General features: G+C 36.5%; 1 protein-coding gene and 1 long non-coding RNA gene across 3 annotated transcripts in view; one reads left to right on the top strand and one right to left on the bottom strand.

Moving 5' to 3' along the window:
- The window catches only part of SCFD1 (sec1 family domain containing 1), a 117,520-nt gene that overhangs the window by 14,656 nt on the left and 78,393 nt on the right, over positions 1-24,471 (bottom strand). Inside the window, exons 18-22 of one of the 2 annotated variants that reach the window (XM_023255623.2) lie at positions 22,938-23,000; positions 16,632-16,707; positions 7,438-7,491; positions 3,078-3,130; positions 581-614 (exon numbers count right to left, since the gene is read on the bottom strand). In XM_023255623.2, the coding sequence (XP_023111391.1) occupies positions 581-614; positions 3,078-3,130; positions 7,438-7,491; positions 16,632-16,707; positions 22,938-23,000 (280 nt within the window). The remainder of the gene's footprint in view (positions 1-580; positions 615-3,077; positions 3,131-7,437; positions 7,492-16,631; positions 16,708-22,937; positions 23,001-24,471) is intronic. The other variant, XM_023255624.2, reaches the window with a different exon arrangement.
- Positions 107-18,482, top strand: LOC111560864. Its single transcript, XR_002743040.2, has 3 exons — positions 107-1,185; positions 3,578-3,632; positions 18,109-18,482. It is a non-coding gene; the product is annotated as an uncharacterized LOC111560864 (long non-coding RNA).

Raw genomic sequence — 24,471 nt, 5'->3', positions numbered from 1 at the left:
AAAGATGTTCCACATCACTCATCATCAGGGAAATACAAATCAAAACTACAATGAGCTATCACTTTACACCTGTCAGAGTGGCTAAAATCAACGACACAAACAACAAGTATTGGTGAGGATGTGGAGAAAAGGGAACCCTCATACATGGTGGGAATGCAAACTGGTACAGCCAGTCTGCAAAAGGTTCTTCAAAAAGTTAAAAAAAGAACTACCTTATGATCCCTGAGCAATTACACCACAAGAGTTTACCCACAGAATACAAAAACACTAATTCAGAGGGATACATGAACCCCAATGTTTACAGCAGCATTATCTACAATAGCCAAACTATGGGAAACAGCCCAAGTGTCCACTGACTGTGTCAGTTATTACTAAGCTTAAACTCTTTTAAGTAGTTTTATGCATCAGAAAAATATAGTTACTAATAATTTTTTAAAAAGAATCTTGGGTACACAGAATTGGATGCATCAAGATTACAGGAAAGTAACTGTAATAAAGCCATGTTTAAGATGAAGATAATTGTTCAAACTGGTCATCTTCCTTCCTTTTTAGAGGCAGAGAATTTTTATATAGAACTTACCTCTTGGAATGGATTTTTGTTCCTTGGAACTGAGCTGTAACAAAGAAAAATGATACTGAAAATTTCACCTGAGGCTTTCATTACAGATGAAAGACGTATGGAAATACATGCATGTACACACACACTAAATATAAAAATGTATTTACAATCCTTCCTCCTTCGCTTTCTTTGAGGCTTGTCCTTAGTTTTGTGTATCCAAATAGTGAATGAGGAAGAATATGCTGGAAGTCTATGTGTCAGTATCTAAAAGGGAGTAGGGCAATCTGTTAACTTTAAAATGAATGCAGAAGAATATGCTAGAAGAAGTGTATGTATCAGTATCTAAAAGGGAGGAGGGCAATCTGTTAGCTTTAAAATAAAATTCTAGGGGCACCTGGGAGCCTCAGTCGGTAAAGTGACCGACTCTTGGTTTTGTTTCAGGTCATGATCTCATGGTTCGTCAGTTTGAGCTTCACATCGGGATTCCTACTGTCAGTGCACAGCCCACTTGGGATTCTCTCTGTCCATCTCAAAATAAATAAACTTAAAAAATTCTAGGAGAAAACTGAGAGGGAGAAGGCAACACTGAGCAGCAGCTCTCATAAGGAATAAAATCTGGGTATAAGGTAAGTTGATAAAGTACCTATTTTAGTGGTAAATTACATAAAATTTTACCATACTCAATTTCATAGTTTGTCAGTATCTACATTTGTGAAAAAACTATGTCAACACATGTGGGGGAAGGATAACAATTTAGAGGGGAGATGGGAGGAGGTATTTCCATTTTGCTGTAGCTCATTTCTTTGTATTTATGTATACCACTATATATCATTATATATATTAACCACCATTTCTGTATTTATGTTTTAAAAAAACTTATTTGGTGCCAAGATATCTTATAATAAAGGTATTTTTCAAAGCTTTTGTGAGTCAGATATATATTTGTTTTCAGTGCTAAAACAGGCTATACAAAGAGAGCTTAGATTTTTGAAAATGTCAACCAAGAGGAGAGAGGTATTATCCCTTCCTTAATTATTTAAAGGCTGATTCCACAGCTCTATCATCTTTTCCTCATTTCTATGGCCGGTCTGAATATTCCATAAAAAGGGCCAGAAGTCCACCTGATTGAAACACCTCATCAGTGTTTAACTTCCTTCTGGAGTGTTTTAAGTTCCTCTGAGAGTAGACATGGATGGAATAAGGAGGTGAGATCTAAATAGCACAGTATTACTAGTTATTAATAACCAAGATTAATTGTGACAGAATAGCTCAGAAGGCTGAATCTATTAAAAATGAAACTGAATTCCTCTGTCTTATCAATGCTAATACTCATTATTATGCATAAACTACAGGGAGAATTAAGGTATTTCTCAGTAATTTTTTAAGAAGCAAAACATATCTACCTGTTAGCCATATGCAAATACAAGGAAGACTAAAATGTAAGCTGTGAACTGGAGAGTATCAAGATAGGAAAAGAGTTGTAAATCTACTGTTTCAAAGTGTACAAATCAGTGGTTTTTAGTCTATTTACAGAATTGTACAATCTTCGCCATTGTCTAATTTCAGAACATTTTTATCACCTCCAAAAGAAGCCCCATACCTATTAGCTGTCACTTCTCATTCTCTCTCTCTCTGATAATTTATTTTGTTAAATTCTTTTGCCAGTGTTATTAGCTGCTGCTTTTGCAACTCTGGTAATATCTCTGGAAAGAACCTTTTAAGTTACCAAAACAATCTAATCATCATCGATCTAGTGATTAGATTATCAATTCTATCTTACAAAGATGCAAAAGCTTGGGATAAAGCAGAAACATAGTTCTAAAGATCCCAAACATAAGATGTAGGCAAGAAACCAGTTGCACCCAAATTTTGGTGCTAAAGATCATTCTAAGAAGGTTTTTTCTTCTCCTAATTCTATTCTTTCTCTATGTCTTGTAGGCTATTTTTCAAACTACCATGAATTAAACCTTGAAACATAATATCCATAATGAAGTAAACAAGTACTTTCCATACCATGTTTGTTACAAAATAAGAGAAATTACTTGTGGAGTATTTCATTGCCATAAAATATTTTAACAATCCATAGGGCCTGGATTTTATGGACCATATAAAAAACAAAACAAAAAAATCCAACAACTGGGTATTCAACATAAAGTTCCCACCTTTGCTTCGGTTCAGTAAGAATATTCATTTAAAAACATATTATTCATATTCCCCTTCCCACACACTTTGTAATACTGCCATCTCGTCATTAAGAAAAACCAAAACAACTAAAATATAATGTATTTTTTTGGTGTGTGAGTGTATACACTTGAAAGGAAAAGAATCAAAATGTTAAGTACAATTAGCAATGATTATCTCTAGGTAATGAGATTATACATACTCTTCACTTACCAGTTTTCTATATAGTTTGAATATTTAATAAGCAATTATTGATTTGTAACAAAAAATCAATTTTTCCATTCTCGGTAGGGTGGGGAAACCTATAAACAAATTACACAAGTGAAGAGCTGCTTACCTGTCATTGCCCCGTAGCATTTTGGGATCAAAATATCTATAGTCATCAGTTTCCTATTAGAAAAAGCAAACAGAACTTGATTTCTCTTTAGAGTTACAGTTTGGCTTTGAGTATTTCATTAAGCTTTTAATATGGTAGATTAATTAAATGTGTGTCACCACCACCAACTGAACACTTACTACGTGTTAAACATTATCCTAAATGCTTTATTATTTTTTAAATGTTTATTTTTATTTTTGAGGGGGGTTGGAGGGGCAGAGAGAGAGAGAGGGAGACACAGAATCCAAAGTAGGCTCCAGGCACCAAGCTGTCAGCACAAAGCCCAATGTGAGGCTCGAATCCGTGAGCCATGAGATCATGACCTGAGCCAAAGTCAGACGGACGCTTAACCAACTGAGCCACCCAGGTGCCCCAACATTATTCTAAGTGCTTTAGATGAAATTACTCACTTAAACCCCACAACATCTGTGAGGTAGTTATTCTTATCTCTTTTTTTTCAGATCGGCAACATGGGGTACAGAGAAATTATAGAACTTTCCTAAGATCCTACGACTAGTAAGTAAGGGAACTCCAGACTCTGAACCCAGGAAGTCTAGCTTCAATTCCCAAGCTTCTAACTACTATACTATACTACTATACTATTTCTTGAAAATTTACCATTTTATAAACCAAGTAATTATTTTGTCTTGTTTTCTATTTTAGAGTTTTATTATTTAGCCCTGATTTTACTGAATATACAGACGAGCCAAAACAGGTTCATAATCTTATCTGAAACATTTAAAGTTAGTCGTATTCTGAAATTCTGAATTTAAAAAGTTTTAGACAGCTAATATAATGCATAAACTGTGTATGTAACATTCCCAGCAGGTACCACCCCATCATCTACCACATTAATATTCTATAGCTAAGTATATGAATATTAACATAAAGTAGGATAAATTCAAGCCTCAACTTGAATTAAAATTAGGTTTTGCCACCAAGTGAGTTATACAACATCTTTCCAATTTTCAGAACTTTGTAGATTTCAGAAGTTGTGGATAAAGGACTGTGGAGAAACTAGCTTCTTGATATTAAAGGAGCTGAGAAGTATTGTTTTACTGCTTGTAACACAATCATTTCCTTTTTTCAAATTTTATTTTAGAGACAGAGTGAGAGAGCCTGGGAAAGGAGCGGGGGGGGGGGGGGAGAGAGGGGGAAAGGGGGGGGGAGAGAGGGGGAAAGGGGGGGGGAGAGAGGGAGAGAGAGAGAGAGAGAAAATCGTAAGAAAGCTGCATACTCAGTGCTGAGCCCAGTGTGGTGCTTGATCCCACCACCCCAGGATGATGATCTGAGCTGAAAGCAGAAGTGGAATGCTCAAATGACTGAGCTACCAGGTACCACTGTAATCACTTCCTAATCTCTGCCTCTCTCTCCTTCCATAGCACAGTCAGCCAGAGGAATTTGTTCTTTTCTGGAGTGTGGATGGCCCTACCCCAACCTGATCAGTGATAAGCTCTGCATGTATTGCCACCACCTATTCCTGTACTCAGTGCTGGACAGGGTTTAACCAATTACAGAACTTCCAGTGAACTCAAAAGTTGCATCAGAATTCTTTAACACTTAGCTCCAGAAAGCCACTGCCAGCCAGATTTACAAGATGAAAACTATGTGATACTGTCTTAATCCCTTCTTTCAATTTATCCAGTCAAAACAATCAAAGGAGAACACTTAGTAAGTGATTAGAATGCATCTACTATATGACTCTACTTATATGTGGAATGTAAGAAACAAAACAGATGAACACAGGGGAAGGGAAGGAAAAATTAAATAATATAAAACCAGAGAGGGCGGCAAACCATAAGAGACTCTTAACTATGGAGAACAAACTGAGGGTTGATGGTGGGGGGGGAGGTGGGCGGGGGATAGGCTGAATGGGTGATGGGCATTAAGAAGGGCACTTGTGGGGGTTCCTGAGTGTGTCAGGTAAGTGTCTGACCTTGGCTCAGGTCATAATCTCATGGTTCGAGAGTTCAGGCCCTGCCTCAGGCTCTGTGCTAACAGCTCAGAGCCTGGAGCCTGCTTCAGATTCTGTGCCTCCCTCTCTCTGCCCCTCCCCTGCTCACACTGTCTCTGTCTCTCAAAAAGAAATAAACATTAAAAAAAAATTTTTTTTTTAAGTAAAAAAAAAGAAGGGCACTTGTGATGAGCACTGGATGTTATATGTAAGTGATGAATCACTAAATTCTACTCCTGAAACCAATACTACACTGTATTAACTAACTTGAATTTAAATAAAAACTTGAAGAAAAAAAAAGAATTCATCTAGAATTAGGTTATAGCATTTTCAAGCCTTTGAGATAAGATACATTCAAGATTACTACTAGCTAAGTCTAACACAGTACACTTTGCTAATCTCTTTGGTATTTTGCTAAACTATCTTCAATGCTCCAAATCAAGTTGTCTATCTGGGAACAGGAAAAGGAGAAGAGAAAGTACAGGCAGCTGTCTCATCTAGCAGATGGATGAACAAATGCGTTCAAAGCAGAAAAAAATCTACTTTTTCTAATTAAAAAATGTGTCTGTAGTAATGTGCCTTCAGTTATACAGTGAAAGTCAAAAGAACTAATAAAGGAACTTACACAACCTAGAGGAACATTAGAATAAGACCCCAAATTTAGCCATCCATGTATCTATGACAGAATATTGTGGAAAGCATGTGTATGAGAATGAGTAGCAGGTAGAAATACAGGAATAGTGGGCTTTTGGTTCCAATTCTGCTATTAAAAATGGTGTGACTTGGGATAAGTCACTTAACATCTCTAAAGGTTTCCTCTCCTTTAATTGTTCAAATTACTAATTACTTCTAATTGTTCAAATTACTTCTAATGTTTCCTTAAACTCTAAAGCTCTGTGATTCCATAAAAGGCATGTTTCTTTGCCCTAATCAATATATCATAGTGTTAAAAAATGTGGCCTGCTTAGCTCTGCCATTTATTAACTTTGTGTCCTTGGGCAAGTTATTTAATTTTATTGTGCCAGTTTCATCTATAAAATGAAAATAATAGTATTTTCTTAGAAGGTTCTATTAAGAATTCAATGAAATGTGAAAAATGTTTTGAATGGTTCCTGGCACATAAAAAGGGTGCAATATTAGCTATTATCTTTATTATCATCATTATCATCTCAACTTCAAGATTAGGGTCATGCAACAAAGTATCTTAAACTTAACTTCCTTAACCCCTTATAGATTTGGCATCTGCCTAAAATTCTGCAATTATTCATATTTTTAATCTTTAGTGTTTGGGATAATATCTCTCACATATTTATAGCTTATTATGAATTACTGTTCTCTAAGATAACTAGTTTTAAGTATATACTTCTTTCAGGCTTTCAGGCTTTTCAAGAATTGCTATTTCTTCATATATTCTAGGATGTTTTAACAAAGTCTATTGTTACTACATTGTATACCATTTTCTCTGTATCAACTCCTAGATGGAAGAATCCAATCCCTTATATCTTAACATTATAGACGATTATTCTCTCATTACTTTCATAATTGTAGTTACCCCTTTTGGGGATGTTTTTATTACACTCTGTTTCCACATGGGCAGATTTTTAAATAAGTTTTTGTTAATTCCCTTTGATATTATAACCATGTTTTAACAATTACAAAAAGTGACACATTGATCTGAAGACTCTGCTCATTCTTAGCACGGGATCCTAAGCCTTGCTGCCAAGTCTATACAGAGATCCAGATCAATCCAAACTAGGGTTTTGATGCTGCCTTTCTTGATTCTAGACTCTTGTGACAACCGCATTCTAGCTGCCATAGAAACAGGATGGGCTGTTTTATGAAACAGATTGTGATGATTTTCACATTCTTTTAGCTTGGAAACCCAGTAAATGCTAAGAATATTTATCGGTCTATCTATCCAACAATTTCTCTCAATTTACTTTTCAGCCCAAAAGAATTTAGTGCTATCTGAACACATGCACTTAAAAATTTCACTTCTCTAATTTAATTTTATCAAGTTAAATTGCTCAGGTACTCTTTATACTACATCAATTGATGCTCACTAGTTGTCATTTACAGAAACTTGCTCCTTAGGATATATTTTATCTACATTTAATTGTACATGAAGAATATAATCTACATTTAATTTGGATGAGAGCTGGCCAGAATAGTTACAGCAGCTGAGAAAACCAATTCTCATTACCTGTGATAATGACTAAAAACAGGCTCTTGGAGAACATGGACTCTTTCTTTCCCTCATGTAGTCTGCTGTGATTAAGTGCACAATGAACTCAGATTTTATTATCTTTCATAAACTGAGCTTGATACATTCATGAGTTTACAAGTACAATATTATACGCTACTCACAGGATTTGACTTCATCTCCATGAGATTGTCTAAAATACGAGTAACAGGTAGATTCTGTAGAAAACATAAATATTTTGTTAAATATTAGAAAAATAATCAAAATTGTTCTCTATTAACAAAACAATCAAACCATTTCACATTTAACTATGCTCACTTTTTGATTAAACACATTCTAAAATTAAGAATTCAGTGAATGGTGTCATAGATGTAAATATCCTTGGCACTACTGAAGTTTCCAGAAAAAAAAATATATAATTCTAAATCAAAAAGTCCTTTTAATGTGAAAGTGTAACCAGGTTTCAGTACAAACACGTTTGGCCTTTTCACTTTGTTGGATGTTTGTTTTTTAATACTAGTAATTGCAATCTTCTGATAAAATAAGAATCCCATTTTCCCATTTCTTTTCTGCAGATACTAAGAGTTTCTTTCAACAGAGTAACTTAGGAACATCTGGGTGGCTCAACTGGTTGAGTGGTTTACTTTGGCTCAGGTCATGATCTCATGGTACATGAGTTCGAGCCCCACATCTAGCTCTCTGTTGTCAGCACAGAGCCCACTTTGGATCCTCTGTTTCCCTCTCTCTCTGCCCCTTCCCCCACTCACGCTCTCTTTTTCTCAAAATAAACATTAAAAAAAAAAAAAAGAGTAAGAAGAGTAATTTAAAGTTTGAAGAAACTCAGAGTCTCTCATTTCTAATGTATATTCTTTTAAGCCAGTGGGGCGCCTGGGTGGCCCAGTTGGATGAGCATCCAACTTCGGCTCAGGTCATGATCTTGTGGTTCACGAGTTCGAGCCCCACGTCAGACTCTGTGCTGACAGCTCAGAGCCTGGAGCCTGCTTCCGATTCTGTGTCTCCCTCTCTCTGCCCCTCCCTGATTCATACTCACTCTCTCTCAAAAATAAACATTAGAAAAAAATTTATATTCTTCTAAGCCAAAAAAATACTTGCGCTCTTCCAAAAATGGGGAAATGGATACACACAAATTTTATTGACCATTTTTGTTTTGCCTGGGATAAACTCCAAATTTCCAATGACATACTTCATTGTCTTCTTACAGAGTAAATTTCACGTTGAACATGAATGTTTAATACTGACATTGGCAGAAGATTGCCTCTTGACATTCTTACATGCCTTGGGATAAGAAATAGTACTGTTCCATTTCAATCTAATGATTTTTATCATTATTTTGAACATAACAACACATGGAATACAGAAAATTTACTAAGTGACTATTATGTCTGTTCAAACTGCATTCCCACTGGGATGATATTCTGTCCACTTTGAACCGATTTCCTTTGTGAACTGTACAGGATGTTCTGTAAAGAATATTTTGTATCTTAGAGACTTCATACAACAAAGGCAACATTAAATCTGATTATTTAAATAAATGTCGATAACAAACACATTACTATTTTACAAAAGTTTTGCTTTCTTTAGGACATAAAATATTTTGTTACTAAAATGGATTATCACTATGGAAAATGCTGCTTTGCCCAGACAGAAAATTTGCATTTCTTTTTTCTTTCTCTATATTAGCAAGTAAAAACATTTTAAGATGATTTTACCAAGTAAAATTGAAGCTATTTCATTATTCCCTATTTGTGTTGGCCAGGAACTTTTTAATATAAACAAAACACCAAAGGTTCAATCTAATTAAATGTTCTTCCTGAATTCTATAATTTAGAATTAAAAAAAAAAAAAATAAGGCAGCTCAAAATTTTACCTTTTAAGTTTTGTTTCAAATACAGTTGAGCTTATTCATGCAGGAATAAGTCTAAGCCATGACGTTCTCTGAAGAATGACTGGGAGCAGATTTAAATCTATAAAAATGCTTTATCCAAAAGAAAAAACTACCCTTATATATTTAACTACAGTTAACAATAACAAAAGATGATGAAGTGCTTTGCAAAATAACAGGAGGGAATAATCTTTTAAAAACACCTGGAGCAAGAATACATTAAAATTATAAGATTTTACTAAATTAATTTTATACCAACTTCTTAACTTGCATACAACTCTCCACTGAGCTCCCTGAATTGCATTACTGGATCTGTACAATGGAGACAAATTCAGGAAAGATGTTATGTAATGACTAAAGTCATAAGAGTCATACTACTATATTTTTGAAAATACTTGGAAATTTTTGAGTATTTCTACCAGTATCTCATGATAAATCCTCCTGCAGTATAAAAATGAGATTTTTCTAAAAGGTACAACTAAATTTTGGTTTGTATTTTATAGCTCTGCAATACCTACAAACCTGCCAGTCAACAGGTCATTAAATAACGTAAGAAAAATTTCTTTCTAGCAGAATACTTTAGAAGTTCATGAGCCCAGGGACAGTTCTTTGTTTTTGTCTGGTCTTTACAACCACATAACACCCAAAGAATTATTTACCACTGCTGCACCATAGGATATTCACATACTGTCAGTGATTAAGGAAAACTTCAAGTGTAGAGAATGATAAAGGAAAGGCATAAGAAACAGTACAACTTCTGAGTTCTTTGTCACCAACTATGCGATATCCAGGTTTTGTTCTTTGCCTAAGTGAAGGCTTGAATTGAGTTAATCATTTAAAAAATCAATTTTATATTACTAATAATTTATATACAAGACTAACCAACTTTTACTGAATGAAAACAAACTGACCTGTGGCAGCTTACAGCAATGAATAAACATCAGAAGGAAACCATACAATTTTCTTTGTTCAACAAATGTTACCTTACTCATCTTTAGAAACACAAAAAATTTCTGTAGCTCAATAAAAGATATAAATGAAATATAATCAAATTAAAAACTCATTAACTGTTTAAAAAATTCCCAAGCATAGGGGAGCCTGTGTGGCTTAGTCAGTTAAGCGTCCAACTTTAGCTCAGGTCATGATCTCACAACTCCTGAGTTCGAGCCCCACATCAGGCTCTGTGCTGACAGCTCAGCCTGGAGCCTGCTTCCGATTCTGTGTCTCCCTGGCTCTCTGCCCCTCCCCCGCTCATGCTCTCTTTGTCTCAAAATAAACAGTAAAAACAAACAAACAAAAGCAAACAAAAATTCCCAAACATTTTTCAGTGTTTTTGGGAACTGTTTTAGAAATAAAATGTAAAACATTATCGTGTGGGTTAGCATTAAATCTTTATTAGCAGCAAGCTTTACTACAGACATAGATTTGAGAGATAAAAGTCTCATAAACATGAATATCCTACATTAAGGATCACTATTTCTAAAATCCTCAAATTTAGATACATGAACTAGAAATTTTATTTGGAGAAAAAAATAAAAAATAAAAAATAAATTAAAAAAAAAAAGGATTCTAAAAACCCTTACTGGTTTTATGACCATAGTTATGTTCTATGATTTTAGTCACTGGAAAAGGCTGAACAAAAACAATGTTAATCTTAATAATTTTTTTTTTTCAACGTTTATTTATTTTTGGGACAGAGAGAGACAGAGCATGAACGGGGGAGGGGCAGAGAGAGAGGGAGACACAGAATCGGAAACGGGCTCCAGGCTCTGAGCCATCAGCCCAGAGCCCGACGCGGGGCTCGAACTTACAGACCGCGAGATCGTGACCTGGCTGAAGTTGGACGCTTAACCGACTGCGCCACCCAGGCGCCCCAAAAACAATGTTAATCTTATCTCTGATGATGTAATTGCTTAAAAACAAACTGAAATAGAATGTGCACAGAAGTTAAAAAACAATCTAAGCAAAGTAATACAGCTTTACACCTAAAACGGTTAAAAGAATTTTTTTCCCTTTAGTTCTCCTAGAATTAGCCACTGTACTCTATACTGCCAGCTGGTCTATAGTGACTATTTCTAATTTTCCCTTTACAGCCTTGGGCTTGGGATGATATTCTGATGCTGAAGTCAGCATTGAGATTGTGACAAGAATTGCTCCTGTCTTGATTATCAAAACCCTGGTGAATGAAAACCAGTTTGTGGACTTCCTTGAATGCTTTTTTTTTTTTTTCCCCTCAAGTAAGCTTCACGCCCAACACGAGCCCAACACAGGGCTTGAAATCATGACCCTGCGATCAAGACCTAAGGTGAGATCAAGAGTCATACACTTAACTGACTAAGCCACCCAGGTGCCCCAAGAATGCTTATCTTGAAGACTATGTTAGCCAAGTAACTAATAAGATGAAATGTGTGGATACCAGAAACACACTGGAAATGAGGAATTATCAACGATATAGGGATGGAAAGTTGTCAGTGAAGTAAAGATAGGAAAAGGGAGGGGGTATAAGATGGATCATCTATTTCCAAAATTTTAAAATTTTATACCAGAAAGGGATCTATGGATGAATCCAATATACACATCAACATCTTACAGATGAGGAAATAATAAAATATAAAGGGGTGTTTTTTCCATAATCACAGTATGCTAATGGCAATGAAATCAAGAAAATAAGATCACATGGACCCAATAAAACACATCCAGTCCTCTATCACTCAGTTTCAACAATGATCAACTCATGGCAAATCCTGTCTACTCTCACCTATTCCCCACTTTCCTAGATTGTTTTAAAATAAGTCCTCAATAAAAAATCATTTCAGTCATCAATATTTCAGTATATATTTTCAAAATATAAGAACTCATAAAAAACTATAACACTACTAGCACAACTAAAATAATAATTTCTTAATACAGTCATATCCAGTTAATGTTAAAATTTCCCTATTTCAAACATTTATTGTTGAGTTTTCTCATTCAAATCACAAACTTAAGGGCCACACACTGGAGTTAGATGATACACCTTTTAACTTTTTTTAACCTACTGGTTTCCACTGCTTGCAATTTATTTGTTAATTCATTTTAAAAGAGTGATTATTTTAGCAAACAATCGAAAGTGAAATAGAAAACTTCTAAATTATGCAACTTTGTGCTATATTATTCATCACATTCTTGTACAATTATCCTCGCACAAATAAATTCCAAATCTGTGAATATCATTCAAATGGTTTTATGTGATAGCTGATACTTGTGATGCAGAAAACTTATGTTGCCCAAGAAACGAAGTATAAAAAGCTCTTAAAGGCAACATAGAAAACTGCACATGAGACATCGTATTCTTTTTATTTATAACTTAAAACATTTACTCAGATTAAAAAGTGTAAAATAATAGAGATTTTAAGAGTCATAAAGTACTCAAAACTTTACAAGTATGAAAGTGGAAGAATTCATCTCTAGCAGTCTCTTCTCTGGTCATCTCTTTCCTCTTAGTTCCCAAACTGCCCCAGATCTCCCATTGCAGTACTGCTAAATTTTAGAACATTAGGGCAATGTAACTTTTAAAATGGATTTCTATTAGTTTAAACATTTCTAGAACAATAGACTCTTTTTTAATTATTCAACTAACAAAGACTGCACACATATACACACATACATGTATGCACCAAGGTCTGGGAAGGATGTAGAGAAACTAGCACTGTAAGTCAATGCTAGTCGGTATACCTTTTCTGGAGGGCAACTTGGTATTATTTATTAAGAACAATTAGAAATGTTCACCCTTTTGATTCTATAATTCAACTATAGGAATTTATCAGATAGAAGTAATCAGAGACAAATACCCAGAAAAAAATTAACATTTAAATATTAGGTATATATCCATCAGAATACTCTTTTTTTTTTTTTTTTTTGAAACAATAACAAACGATTGTATTAGACTGTTTTTTTCTTATTTTTAAAAATGTTTATTTATTTTGAGAGAGAAAGTGAGCGAGAGAGCACAGGGGAAGTGCAGAGAGAGGAAGAGAGAAAATCCCAAGCAAGCTCTGCACTGTCAGCACAGAGCCCAGCGTGGGACTCGAACTCATGAACTGTGAGATCATGACCTGAGCTGAAATCAAGAGTAATGTGCACTTAACCAACTGAGCCATGCAAGTGCCATTTTTTTTTTTTTTTTTTTTAAGTAGGTTCCACACCTAGTGTGGAGCCCATCGTGGGGTTTGGCTCACAACTTTTGAGATCAAGATCTGAGCTTAGACCAAGAGTTGGACACTTAACCAAATGAGCCACCCAGACACCCCTAAGTGTTTTTTAGTATGACTTTTCTTTTTACTTCAAAATATAAAATGAACCATCCTCCCACAACAAAAAAATCACATTTATTTCCTCTATGTTGAGCCTAAATGTCTCATTAACTTACACTTTAAAAAAAATGCATGGTTCTTCTAGTAGTAGCGGCAGAAATATCCTACAGATAGAGATAACTACCAATCATTCCAAAATTTACTTCTGTAAGTGAGAAACTGCCTATTTCAAAGCAGTTTGTTACTTGCAATGTTAAGAAAAGCAAAGGGATTTGAGGTTACAGATGATAGTTTTTATACTTTATGAACTTTAAACAAACTTGTGTTAGTTTATTGTGTTAGTACAATAAAATATTTAACTAGATCAGTTTAGACACCTATTACAAACATCACTAGTGGACATTTATGTGAATAATAAGCTCAGAAAGTAAATAAGAACATTCCAAAAATTAAAGTCTGTAATTTCTCCATACTATGAGCTATTCCACTATTGCGATTTCCTTGTAAGAGTAACCCATTAAGAAAAATATGTAATTCTCCTTAAACATAAATTTAACTACATGTGGCTACACAACACCCACTCTATCTACCGAAAGGCAGACATTATCTTAGGAACTGGTGGTTCCCTTTTTGTCTCACATAACAAAATCATCTTGTTCATAGTTAATGGTAAATAACTGTCATTATTGGTGGTGTGACAGAGATTCTCTCTTGCCAAAACTTTACTCAGGCTCCTCTGAGCTCTCTTTCAATGAGGACTTGACTTCTGAACTTCTGTGACCATATTTGCACAGCCCACTTTAAAAAGCATCCTGCTAAGTTAGTTTAGCAAGAATCTCTCATTTTCTATACCTGATTACCCTTCTTATCTGGTCAGGTTCCTCATCCTCTCATCTCCCAGGTGATGTCTGATCTCATTGGCCCGCCTTCAGCAAGAATCCTGTTAGGGTGGTTTAGCCAGAATCCTCTTCCATCCCTGATGTTTCCTTTTAGTAATTTTATATCCACTGATTCCTACCCTGGTCCTTGGCTATAAATTCCCACTTTCCCTTGATGTATTTGGAATTGAGCCCAATCTTTCCCCCCAGGTACAAAACCTTACTGTGGTGGTCCCAATTCCTTTCACAGTGACCCCCCCCCCCCCGAATGTCTGTCTTCCTGTTCTTTCCCAAGTGTCATGAGTAATTTTCTCTTTAACAAGTGCTAGGTTAAACTGTAAAGTACAATACATTAATGTCTAATGTGCCCAACTTCCTATTTTGTATTTTTTTTTTAACTTTTATTTATTATTGAGAGACAGAGACAGAGTATGAGCATAGCAGGGGCGGAGATAGAGGGAGACACAGAATCTGAAGCAGGCTCCAGGCTCTGAGCTGTCAGCACAGAGCCTGACGTGGAGCCCGAACCCACGAACTGTGAGATCATGACCTGAGCTGAAGCTGGACGCTTAACTGACTGAGCCACCCAGGCGCCCCTTTCCACCTTTTCACCTTCTGCAGAAGAAAGATGAACAGACTTAGGGAAGCAATGTAAACCAGTAAAAGAGTGGATTAAGTACTTACTAGTGGCTCTTTACCAGGAGAGAGGTAGACTGTGAGGGAATGAAAAGAATTCCTAAGAGGGATAATGAAGCTAAAAAGTGTTCCCAAATAATTAGGAAATAATGCAATCTGGAATGTATCTTAAGTTTGGAAAGTCAAGAGCCCTTTAATTAAATAAAGCATATTACTTTTTTTCACTGTTCTTTACTTACACTACATGGTTTTTATAATAAAACATCACTCCAATAAAGAACTGAATACTTACTATATATATAGTGCTATGGAAAATTCAAAGATTGGTACAAAAAATTCCTTGCTCTCAAGGATCTTATCAAGATTCTTATCAAGAAGTAAAACATTCTATGTCAATTATATCTCAATAAAACTGGGGGGGGGGCAGAGTAAAAAATAACATCAATACAAAATACTCCATGTAAATACTGTAAGGAAGATGAAAGTATGAAGAAAGCCCAGAGAAAGAAAAGATCAATCTTTTTCTGAAAACAAGTAAACACTGACTATTCACATCTGAATAACTGATAATCAACTCTCTTAAAAATTTGGGCTTTAAAATCTTTCTCATTATAAATTGAAATATTTATGTGTGAAATATTATGTTTTAGCCTTTCCTTCAACTATCTCAGTAAAAATAAGTAAAAGAAAAAATATAATAGGAATAATGAAACAAGAATGACAGGATGTTGCGTACTGAAGCTTGGTGAAGAGTTCAGGGAAGATTCCTATACTAATGTTTATTTGAAAATTTCCGTAAAGTAAAAAACAAATCCTATTTGAAAACAAACAAAATTAATGATGACTTTCTGAAGCAGAATACTTATATATTAGATTAACAGAAAAAAAGAAAAACAAAAGTCACTAAAAAATGTTTTCTGTACAAAACTATTATTCCAAAACGAAGTGTAAAATCAGGCTATACTACTTTTGGGGTAGTTTCATTACCCCAAAACATACATTCTACTTAAAATATTTTATTCTAACTTACACAGACCTTTAGACCTTTAAGTTCATTTGCTTATTCTTTTTTTTTTTTTAATTTTTTTTTTCAATGCTTTTATTTATTTTTCAGACAGAGAGAGACAGAGCATGAATGGGGGAGGGGCAGAGAGAGAGGGAGACACAGAATCGGAAACAGGCTCCAGGCTCTGAGCCATCAGCCCAGAGCCTGACGCGGGGCTCGAACTCACGGACCGCGAGATCGTGACCTGGCTGAAGTCGGACGCTTAACCGACTGCGCCACCCAGGCGCCCCTCTTAATATATGTTAAAACTTATATGCATTAGGTAACTTTATTATTCTAAGTAGGGTAAGTTCATTTTTCCAATCAATGTACTTTTACAAACCTGACAGTAGTTAAAGGAAAATCAAAGTGTCAATAAAGTCCAAATGAATTAAAAAAAAAAAAAAGCCTAAAATAACAGAGCCCTGAACTACACGTGTGAAAACATCGTATTTTTAAATATGCCAGAAAGAGGCCCCTTGATTTTACTTTATTCCAAATATTTATAACTTGAATATATCTAGAAGGTATTCTAGCTAAGCAATCAACCTGTCAACATTTATGTTCAAAAATTACGAGAATGTTTTCTAACAAGTATACTCACTTGCTGTTTCAATACCAGGTTCTTCACTCCTTCCATCACAAACTGTGACCCAGTATTCATGACTCGTGATAAGAGACTAGGGACAAAAGAAGAGGATTACCCTAAGTATAACTTATCTTTCCAATTTGTTACAGATAAATCATTTGCCTATTACACATGACCTGCTGAGGCTCACTGTACCTACCACTTTAATTCTCACTAAACAGTGACCCGAGAATTTTTGCTTCCAGATATCCTGGCTGCAATTTTACCTAACAATAAAACAGTGATAAAATTGTCTATCAATAATTATTAATAAAATGTAAAAATAAAAGCTGCCCTCAAATTAAGCATCTTATTTTATTTTTTAAAGTTTATTTATTTTGAGAGAGAGAGAGAGAGAGAGAGAGAGAGAGAGAGAGAGAGAACGAACATGAGTGGGGGGCAGGTATAGAAGGATGGAGAGATGGAGAGCGAGAATCCCAAGCAGGCTCTGTACTGTTAGTACAGAGCACAACACAGGGCTCCGTCTTATGAACTGTGAGATCATGACCTGAGCCAAAATCAAAAGTTGGACCAACTGACCCACCCAGGTGCCCCTCAAGTTAAACATTTTTCCATTAGCATTTGCTTACTTCATGTCCCTGTGTCATGGTATTCCAAACCTTTTCATTAGTAGCGTATTGGCTTTGGTGACCTATGATCAGTGATCCTTGCTGTTCCTATTGTATTTCAGGGTGCCACAATCCTTGCTGATGTAAGCTAGCAAACTTAACTGATAAATATAGTGGTGTGTTTTGAATGCTCCATCAACTGCCTGTTTCCCACTCTCTCACCCTCTCCTGGTGCCTCCCTATTCCCTAAGATACAACAATATTGAAATTAGGCCAATTAATAGCCCTATAATGGCCTGTATGTGTTCAGGCGAAAGGAAGAGTTACATGTCTCTCACTTTTATTTATTTATTTTTTGATGTCTGATTTTCTTTGTTATTCTTAGAAAATCTCCTTTTGATTGGACTCAGACTAAGAGATGGAGGTTCTCAGAGAGGACAGCTTCTGTCTCTTGGCAATCTGTTCCTGGCAGGTTTTTTTGGCCTCCTTTATTCTCTTGGCCAAAAGTTGAGCATTTTCTGCAGCCTCTTCCTTCTTTTTTCTTAGTATGCAGTTTCTTCAGAACAATATGCCGACATCTGTGTTGGAGGACATGTGGAATAACAAGATTGCTGAATACTGAGCGCTTTGGTTCCTGGTTTCTTACCTTCTCTGTTTAGGGACTTTCTCACAGCATACTTGTGGATATCATCTTCTTTAGAGAGACTGAAAAGTCTGTGGATTCTGCTAGCTCTTTTGGGTCCCAGGTGATGAGGCACAGTATTATCAATGAGTCCAGGAATATCCTTCCCCTTTTTTTTTTTTTCACAATGAGAACAAGTTGAGAACACTAAGACTGACACCCATAATGCAACCTTGAACAGATTTGCATTTTCTTTCCCCAGCCCTCCTTGGTCTGTAGTGGAAATGACCCTTACTCAGAAGGCAGACACAGCCATGGGTCAAAACACTCTGCTTCACTGGGAATCCAGCCTTGTTTGTCATTGCCACCACTGATTCAGACTACATAATCCTTCTTCACCCAGAGCATCAGCAGCAATTTCTGTGGCCATATGCTTCCATAAAAGGTAAAAATTCTGTCTGCTGTCCACGTCAATGAGTTTCTGGAAGCCAGTAGCTGAGAAAGAGATGTTCAACTTCATCCTAAAGCAGTCTACCTACCACCTCTGAGGCACATGAAAAAGAGCACGTCTCTCACTTTAAATCAAAAGTTAGAAATAATTAAGTTTAGTGAGGAAGAAGGCATGTCAAAAGCTGAGGCAGGCTGAAAGCTAAGCCTCTTGTGCCAGTTAGCCAAGTTGTGAATGCAAAGAAAAAGTTCTTGAAGGAAATTAAAAGTGCTACTCTAGTGAGCTCACAAATAAGAAAGTGAAACAGACTTAATGCTGATAAGGAAAAAGTTAGAGTACTATGGATAGATCAAGCCAGCCACAAAATTCCCTTCAGCTAAAGCCTAATCCAGAGCAAGGCCCTAACTCTCTCCAATTCTACGAAGGCTGAGAGAGGTGAGGAAGCTACAAAAGAAAAATTTGAAGCTGGCAGAGGTTGGCTCATAAGGTTTAAGGAAGGAAGCCACTGAGAAACTTAACAGAAGGCCATGGGGGAGGGGAAGGAAAAAAAAAAAAAAAAGGTTAGAGAGGGAGGGAGCCAAAACATAAGAGACTGTTAAAAACTGAGAACACACTGAGGGTTGATGGTGGGGGGGGGGGGAGTGGAAGGGAGGGGAGGGTGGGTGATGGGCATTGAGGAGGGCACCTGTTGGGAGAAGCACTGGGTGTTGTATGGAAACCAATCTGACAATAAATTTCATATTAAAAAAAAAAATAATAAAAAAAAAGGAATGAAGCCATCTCTGTAAGGTAAGTGCAGGGTGACACAAGAGCTGATGGAGGAGTTGCAGCAAGTTATCCAGGTATAGCTAAGGTAATGAATGAAGGTGGCTACACTAAACAGTTTTTCAATACAGACAAAGAAATTTCTTTTTTTAATTTTTTTTTCAACGTTTATTTATTTTTGGGACAGAGAGAGACAGAGCATGAACGGGGGAGGGGCAGAGAGAGAGGGAGACACAGAATCGGAAACAGGCTCCAGGCTCTGAGCCATCAGCCCAGAGCCTGACGCGGGGCTCAAACTCACGGACCGCGAGATCGTGACCTGGCTGAAGTCGGACGCTCAACCGACTGCGCCACCCAGGCGCCCCAGACAAAGAAACTTCTACTGGAAGAAGATGCCATCCAGCACTTACATAGCTAGAAGAAGTCAAGACTTGGCTTCAATTGGCTTCAAAACTTCAAGGACTCTTATTAAGGGCTATTGCAGCTGAGGACTTTAAATCGAAGCCAATGCTAATTTACCATTCTGAAAATCCCTAAGAATTATCCCTTAAGAATTATGTTACATCTCCTTTGCTGTGTTCTAGAAATAGAACAAAGCCTGGATGACAGCACATCTGTTTGCATGATTTACTGAATATTTTAAGCCCAGTGTTGAAACCTACTGCTCAGAAAAAAAGACACCTTTTCAAATATTACTGCCCACTGCCAACACACCTGGTTACTCAAGAGCTCTGATGGAGATGTACGCTGAAGTTAATGTTGTTTTCATGCCTGCTAAAAACTTATCCATTCTGCGGCCCATGGATCAAGGAATAATCCTGACTTTCAAGCCTTCTGATTAAAGAAATACATTTTGTAAGGCTATGTAACTGTTACAGATAGTGACTGCTCTGATGGATCTGGGCAAACTAAACTGAAAATCTTCTACAAAGGATTTACCATTCTAGATGCCAGTAAGAACATTCACAATTCATGGTAAGAGGTCAAACTATCATCATGAAAAAAAGTTTGGAATAAGTTGACTAAAACCCTCATAGGTGACTTTAAGGGGTTCAGGACTTCAAGGGAGGAAGTAACTGCAGATGTGGTGGATACAGAGAACTAGAATTAGAAGAGCCTGAGGATAGGACTGAATTGCTGTAATCTCATGATACAACTTTAGTGAATGAGGAGTTGTTGCTTGTAGAAGGGCAAAGAAAGTAGTTTCTTGGGAATGAATCTACTCCCGGTGAAGACTGCTGAAATGACAACAAAGGATTTAGAATATTCCATAAATTTTGTTGACAAAACAGTTCCAGGGTTTGAGGGACTGACTCCAATTTTGAAAGAAGTTCTACTACAAGTAAATGCGATCAAGCTGCATGCGTGGTTACAGAGAAATCGTTTGTAGAGGAACAGTCCATTGATGCAATAAACCTCACCATTGTCTTATTTTAACAGGACGCAGCCACCCCAACCTTCACGAACCACCATCCTGAGCAGTCAGCAACCATCAATATCATGGCAAGACTCTCCACCAACAAAAAGATTACTGAAAGTTCAGATGATGGTTATCATTTTTTAGCAACAAACTATTAAAAAGCCTCATTTAAAAAAATGTTTATTTATTTATTTAGGGAGAGGGCGCATGCACACGGGGAGGAGAGAGGGTGGGTGAGGGCAGAAAGACAGGAGAGAGAATCCCAAGCAGGCTCCACACTATCAGCATTGAGCCTGAAGCAGGGTTTGATCCCATGAATGGTGATACCATTACCTGAGCCCAAATCAAGAGCTGGATGCTCAATCGACTGAGTGACCCAGGCACCCCAGCAATAACTATTTTTAAATTAAGATATGGGGGCGCCTGGGTGGCGCAGTCGGTTAAGCGTCCGACTTCAGCCAGGTCACGATCTCGCGGTCCGTTCGAGCCCCGTGTCAGGCTCTGGGCTGATGGCTTGGAGCCTGGAGCCTGTTTCCGATTCTGTGTCTCCCTCTCTCTCTGCCCCTCCCCCGTTCATGCTCTGTCTCTCTCTGTCCCAAAATAATAAATAAAAAACGTTGAAAAAAAAATAAAAAATAAATAAATAAATTAAGATATGTACATTTTTTAAAGACAAAATGCTATTATACCCTTAATAGACTATAGCACAGTACAAATGTAATTAACATGCACAGGAAACCAAAAAAATTAATTTTGAGTTGTTTTATTGTATTATTTGCTTTATTGCAGTGGTCTGGAACTGAACCCCCAATACCTTTGAGCTATGTCTATAGGTTTTAGGCAAATTATAATTTGGAGAGAACTCCCTGCTTTCCTGATTGCCTTACTATTAAAACAATAAAATTAATGATAGTAAATCAGGATAACTTGTTTTAGGAATTCAAAACACATCAACATATTGAAAATATATATGGGTGTAAGTATTACAAGTAAGTAAAAAAGTTACTATATTCTCTACATCACAGCAGCTAGATCCAGTCCTGTGTTTATACAATCTCCCCACAATACATAACCTCTATCACATAAAAATGTGAAGCATAATGTACCTGGTGAATTTTACCTCAATTCTGAAGAAATGTTTGAGTATTTAACAACAAAAGTAACATCAACAAATGACCTGCCATATTGGGCATATATTTGTGGCTCAGTCAATCTCTCATTTGGGATCAAGGGATGTTGTGTGGGACAGAATGGTATTCCTGTATTATGATATCAGAAGGCTAGGGATAGCCTTCAAATCATCAAGATCTTCTTACAACACATTTTATTAAAATCCTCAACTACGAAATCCACAAGAAATCTTTAGGCTTTTAATATTCAGTTAAGATTTTAAGATATGGAACTGGAAAGTCTACTAAATACATGAGAGTAATTTCCAAATAAATTTCCTTTTCCCTATCTTGCCTTTACTCCTCTGTGAAATCAAAGGATGGACAAGGTGGAAATGCTTTAACAGAAACAAGAGAAAGTAATCTTTGTTGGAATGAAGAGTTCAGAGGCAATTCCCTGGTACCAGGCAACTCGAGGCACTGCTAACTTACACAGCACTGTATGAAGGTGAGGCTAGCTGGATTCATTCTGTCAAGCATTTAAAACACTTGCCTAGCTGAGTGTTTTTGCTTTTTGCAAGCTGTTCCATTAAAAGTGGAAGCTTGAGGTAAAGCTAGAATAAAACTGTTTTCCTCTGGATTGTACACTTTTATTCTAAAACTTAAAGAATTTGAAACAAGTATGGTATGAAAAAGAGTAGTTAGAATTACCTTGTTCAGTTACCTTGAAAATCATGCACACTATAGGATTCTGTGGAGTCAGGAGTCAGACCTAGACCTAGACCTCCTCCTACTATTAAATGATTTCCTCCCTGTCATTTAATAGTATGCCTACATCTCTCTTGAAGCTAAGTCTTGAGTGCCTAGCTCCAAATCTGTATTACTTATCAACAGTGATATAAAAGTAGCTTTAACCTTCATATAACTTCTGAAAATAAAAAAATGTAATGTTTTAAGAACAAGGAAGCAAAAGAAGCCAATAGCTCATACCATGTAAAATATATTAACTTACATTTAATTTTAAAAAATGTTTATTTTGAAAAACATTATGTTTTTAATTATTATTTTTTTTATGTTTATTTTTTGAGAGAGAGACAGCAAGCTGAGGAAGGACAGAAAAAGAGGGAGAGAGAAATCCCAAGCATGCTCCATGCTATCAGTGCAGAGCCCGATGTAGGGTTCAAACTCCCAAACTGTGAGATCATGACCTGAGCCGAAACCAGGACTTGGGTGCTTACCGAATGAGCCACTCAGGTGCCCCAAAGTGTCAGTGTGCTTTTAGGGCTTGAGAGTCTAATTATGGTCTGGAGTACCAGACTTATTCCGTCAGAATTATTAAAAATACTTACCCCATTGGCTTAGTAGTAGTGTTACCATAGCTGGCAGGAGCTGAGGCCATCTTGGCAAAAGCCCTATGAAATAAAAAAAGCTATATTGAAAAACTGATTATCAGAGCAAACATTCAGCATCACAGTATTAAAAACTCCACTGACTTTTACTATGCAGACATTTCTGAAAAGACAATCATCTTTCAACGAATATAATACAATGTTTCAGTATAATGAGCACTGAAACAATTATATAAATGTTGACTATATGATTTGTAATCATGTAAAATGTTGTCCAAGTACAGTACAATTAGTACTGAAACACTGAGATTTTGTTTTGTTTTGTTTTGCAGTTTATGTATTTTGACAGAGAGAAAGCACAAGCAGGGTGGAGAGGGGAGAGGGGGAGAGAGGGGGAGAGAGGGGGAGAGAGGGAGAGAGAGGGGGACAGAGGGGGAGAGAGGGAGAGAGAGGGGGAGAGAGAGCGGGAGAGAGCGGGAGAGAGGGAGGGAATCCCAAGCAGGCTCTGGTCTACCAACACAGAGCCCAATGCAGGGCTCAAACCCATGAACTGCAAGATCATGACCCAAGCTGAAGTTGGATGTTCAACTGAATGAGCCACCCAGGCGCCCTTGAAATTCTTTAAAAAATACAAATGCATTCATTTCCCAAACATCAAGACTTTTTCCTTTTATTATATCTGGTCATTAACATGAAACAGACTTGCTGCCTTGAAAGAACAATCATGAACTAAGTTTAGTCTTTTTATCAGTCCCCACATTCCATACTCCCTCATTCCCAGACATATGCCTTTGTTCATGCTGTCCTTTGAGGGGGATAAATGGACTGCCTTCTTCTCCAACAGAAATTATGCATTTCCTTTTAAGACTCTGCTCAAAACTACTTTTTTCTTTTATTAAAAAAAATTTTTTTTTAATGATTATTTATTTTTGAAAGAGAAACAGAGAGCACGAGCCAGGAAGGGGCAGAGAGACAGAGGGAGACACAGAATCCGAAGTAGGCTCCAAGCTCTGAGCTGTCAGCACAGAGTATGATGCAGGGCTTGAACCTACAAACTGTGAGATCATGACCTAAGCCGAAGTCGGACGGTTAACCAAATGAGCCACCCAGGTGCCCCAAAACCAATTTTTTCATTAAACTATTCTACCACCCAGTGATTTTTCCTTTTAAGAGTTATTTTCTACAACACACACTTTTATACCTAATTGCATGTAGTCATTTATTTTCAAATCTTTCTAAGTGTCCAGAATTCTCTTTAACTAAACTATACAATTTTGAAGTCTGGCAAAAAGATGGCACTTAGATGTGCTTTTAAAAATATTTTCCTTCTGGGAGTATGTTTACCATAGAGAATTGAGGACACAAAATGCTCCCAAAAGAACCCTAACACTTTGAGGCTCACAATCATGATTTTTGTGTATATTCCTCTAATCCCTGGACACACATATATATAACATATATACTTTAAAAACAAAATTAATATACTGTAAAACTGTTCTGTAACATTTTAATAGCATACCATAAACACTTTTAT

The sequence above is a fragment of the Felis catus genome, chromosome B3 (assembly GCF_018350175.1).
Source record: "Felis catus isolate Fca126 chromosome B3, F.catus_Fca126_mat1.0, whole genome shotgun sequence".
Taxonomy (NCBI): domain Eukaryota; kingdom Metazoa; phylum Chordata; class Mammalia; order Carnivora; family Felidae; genus Felis; species Felis catus.
Note: the sequence above shows the minus strand (reverse complement) of the source record. Positions and strands in the feature narration are given on the sequence as shown.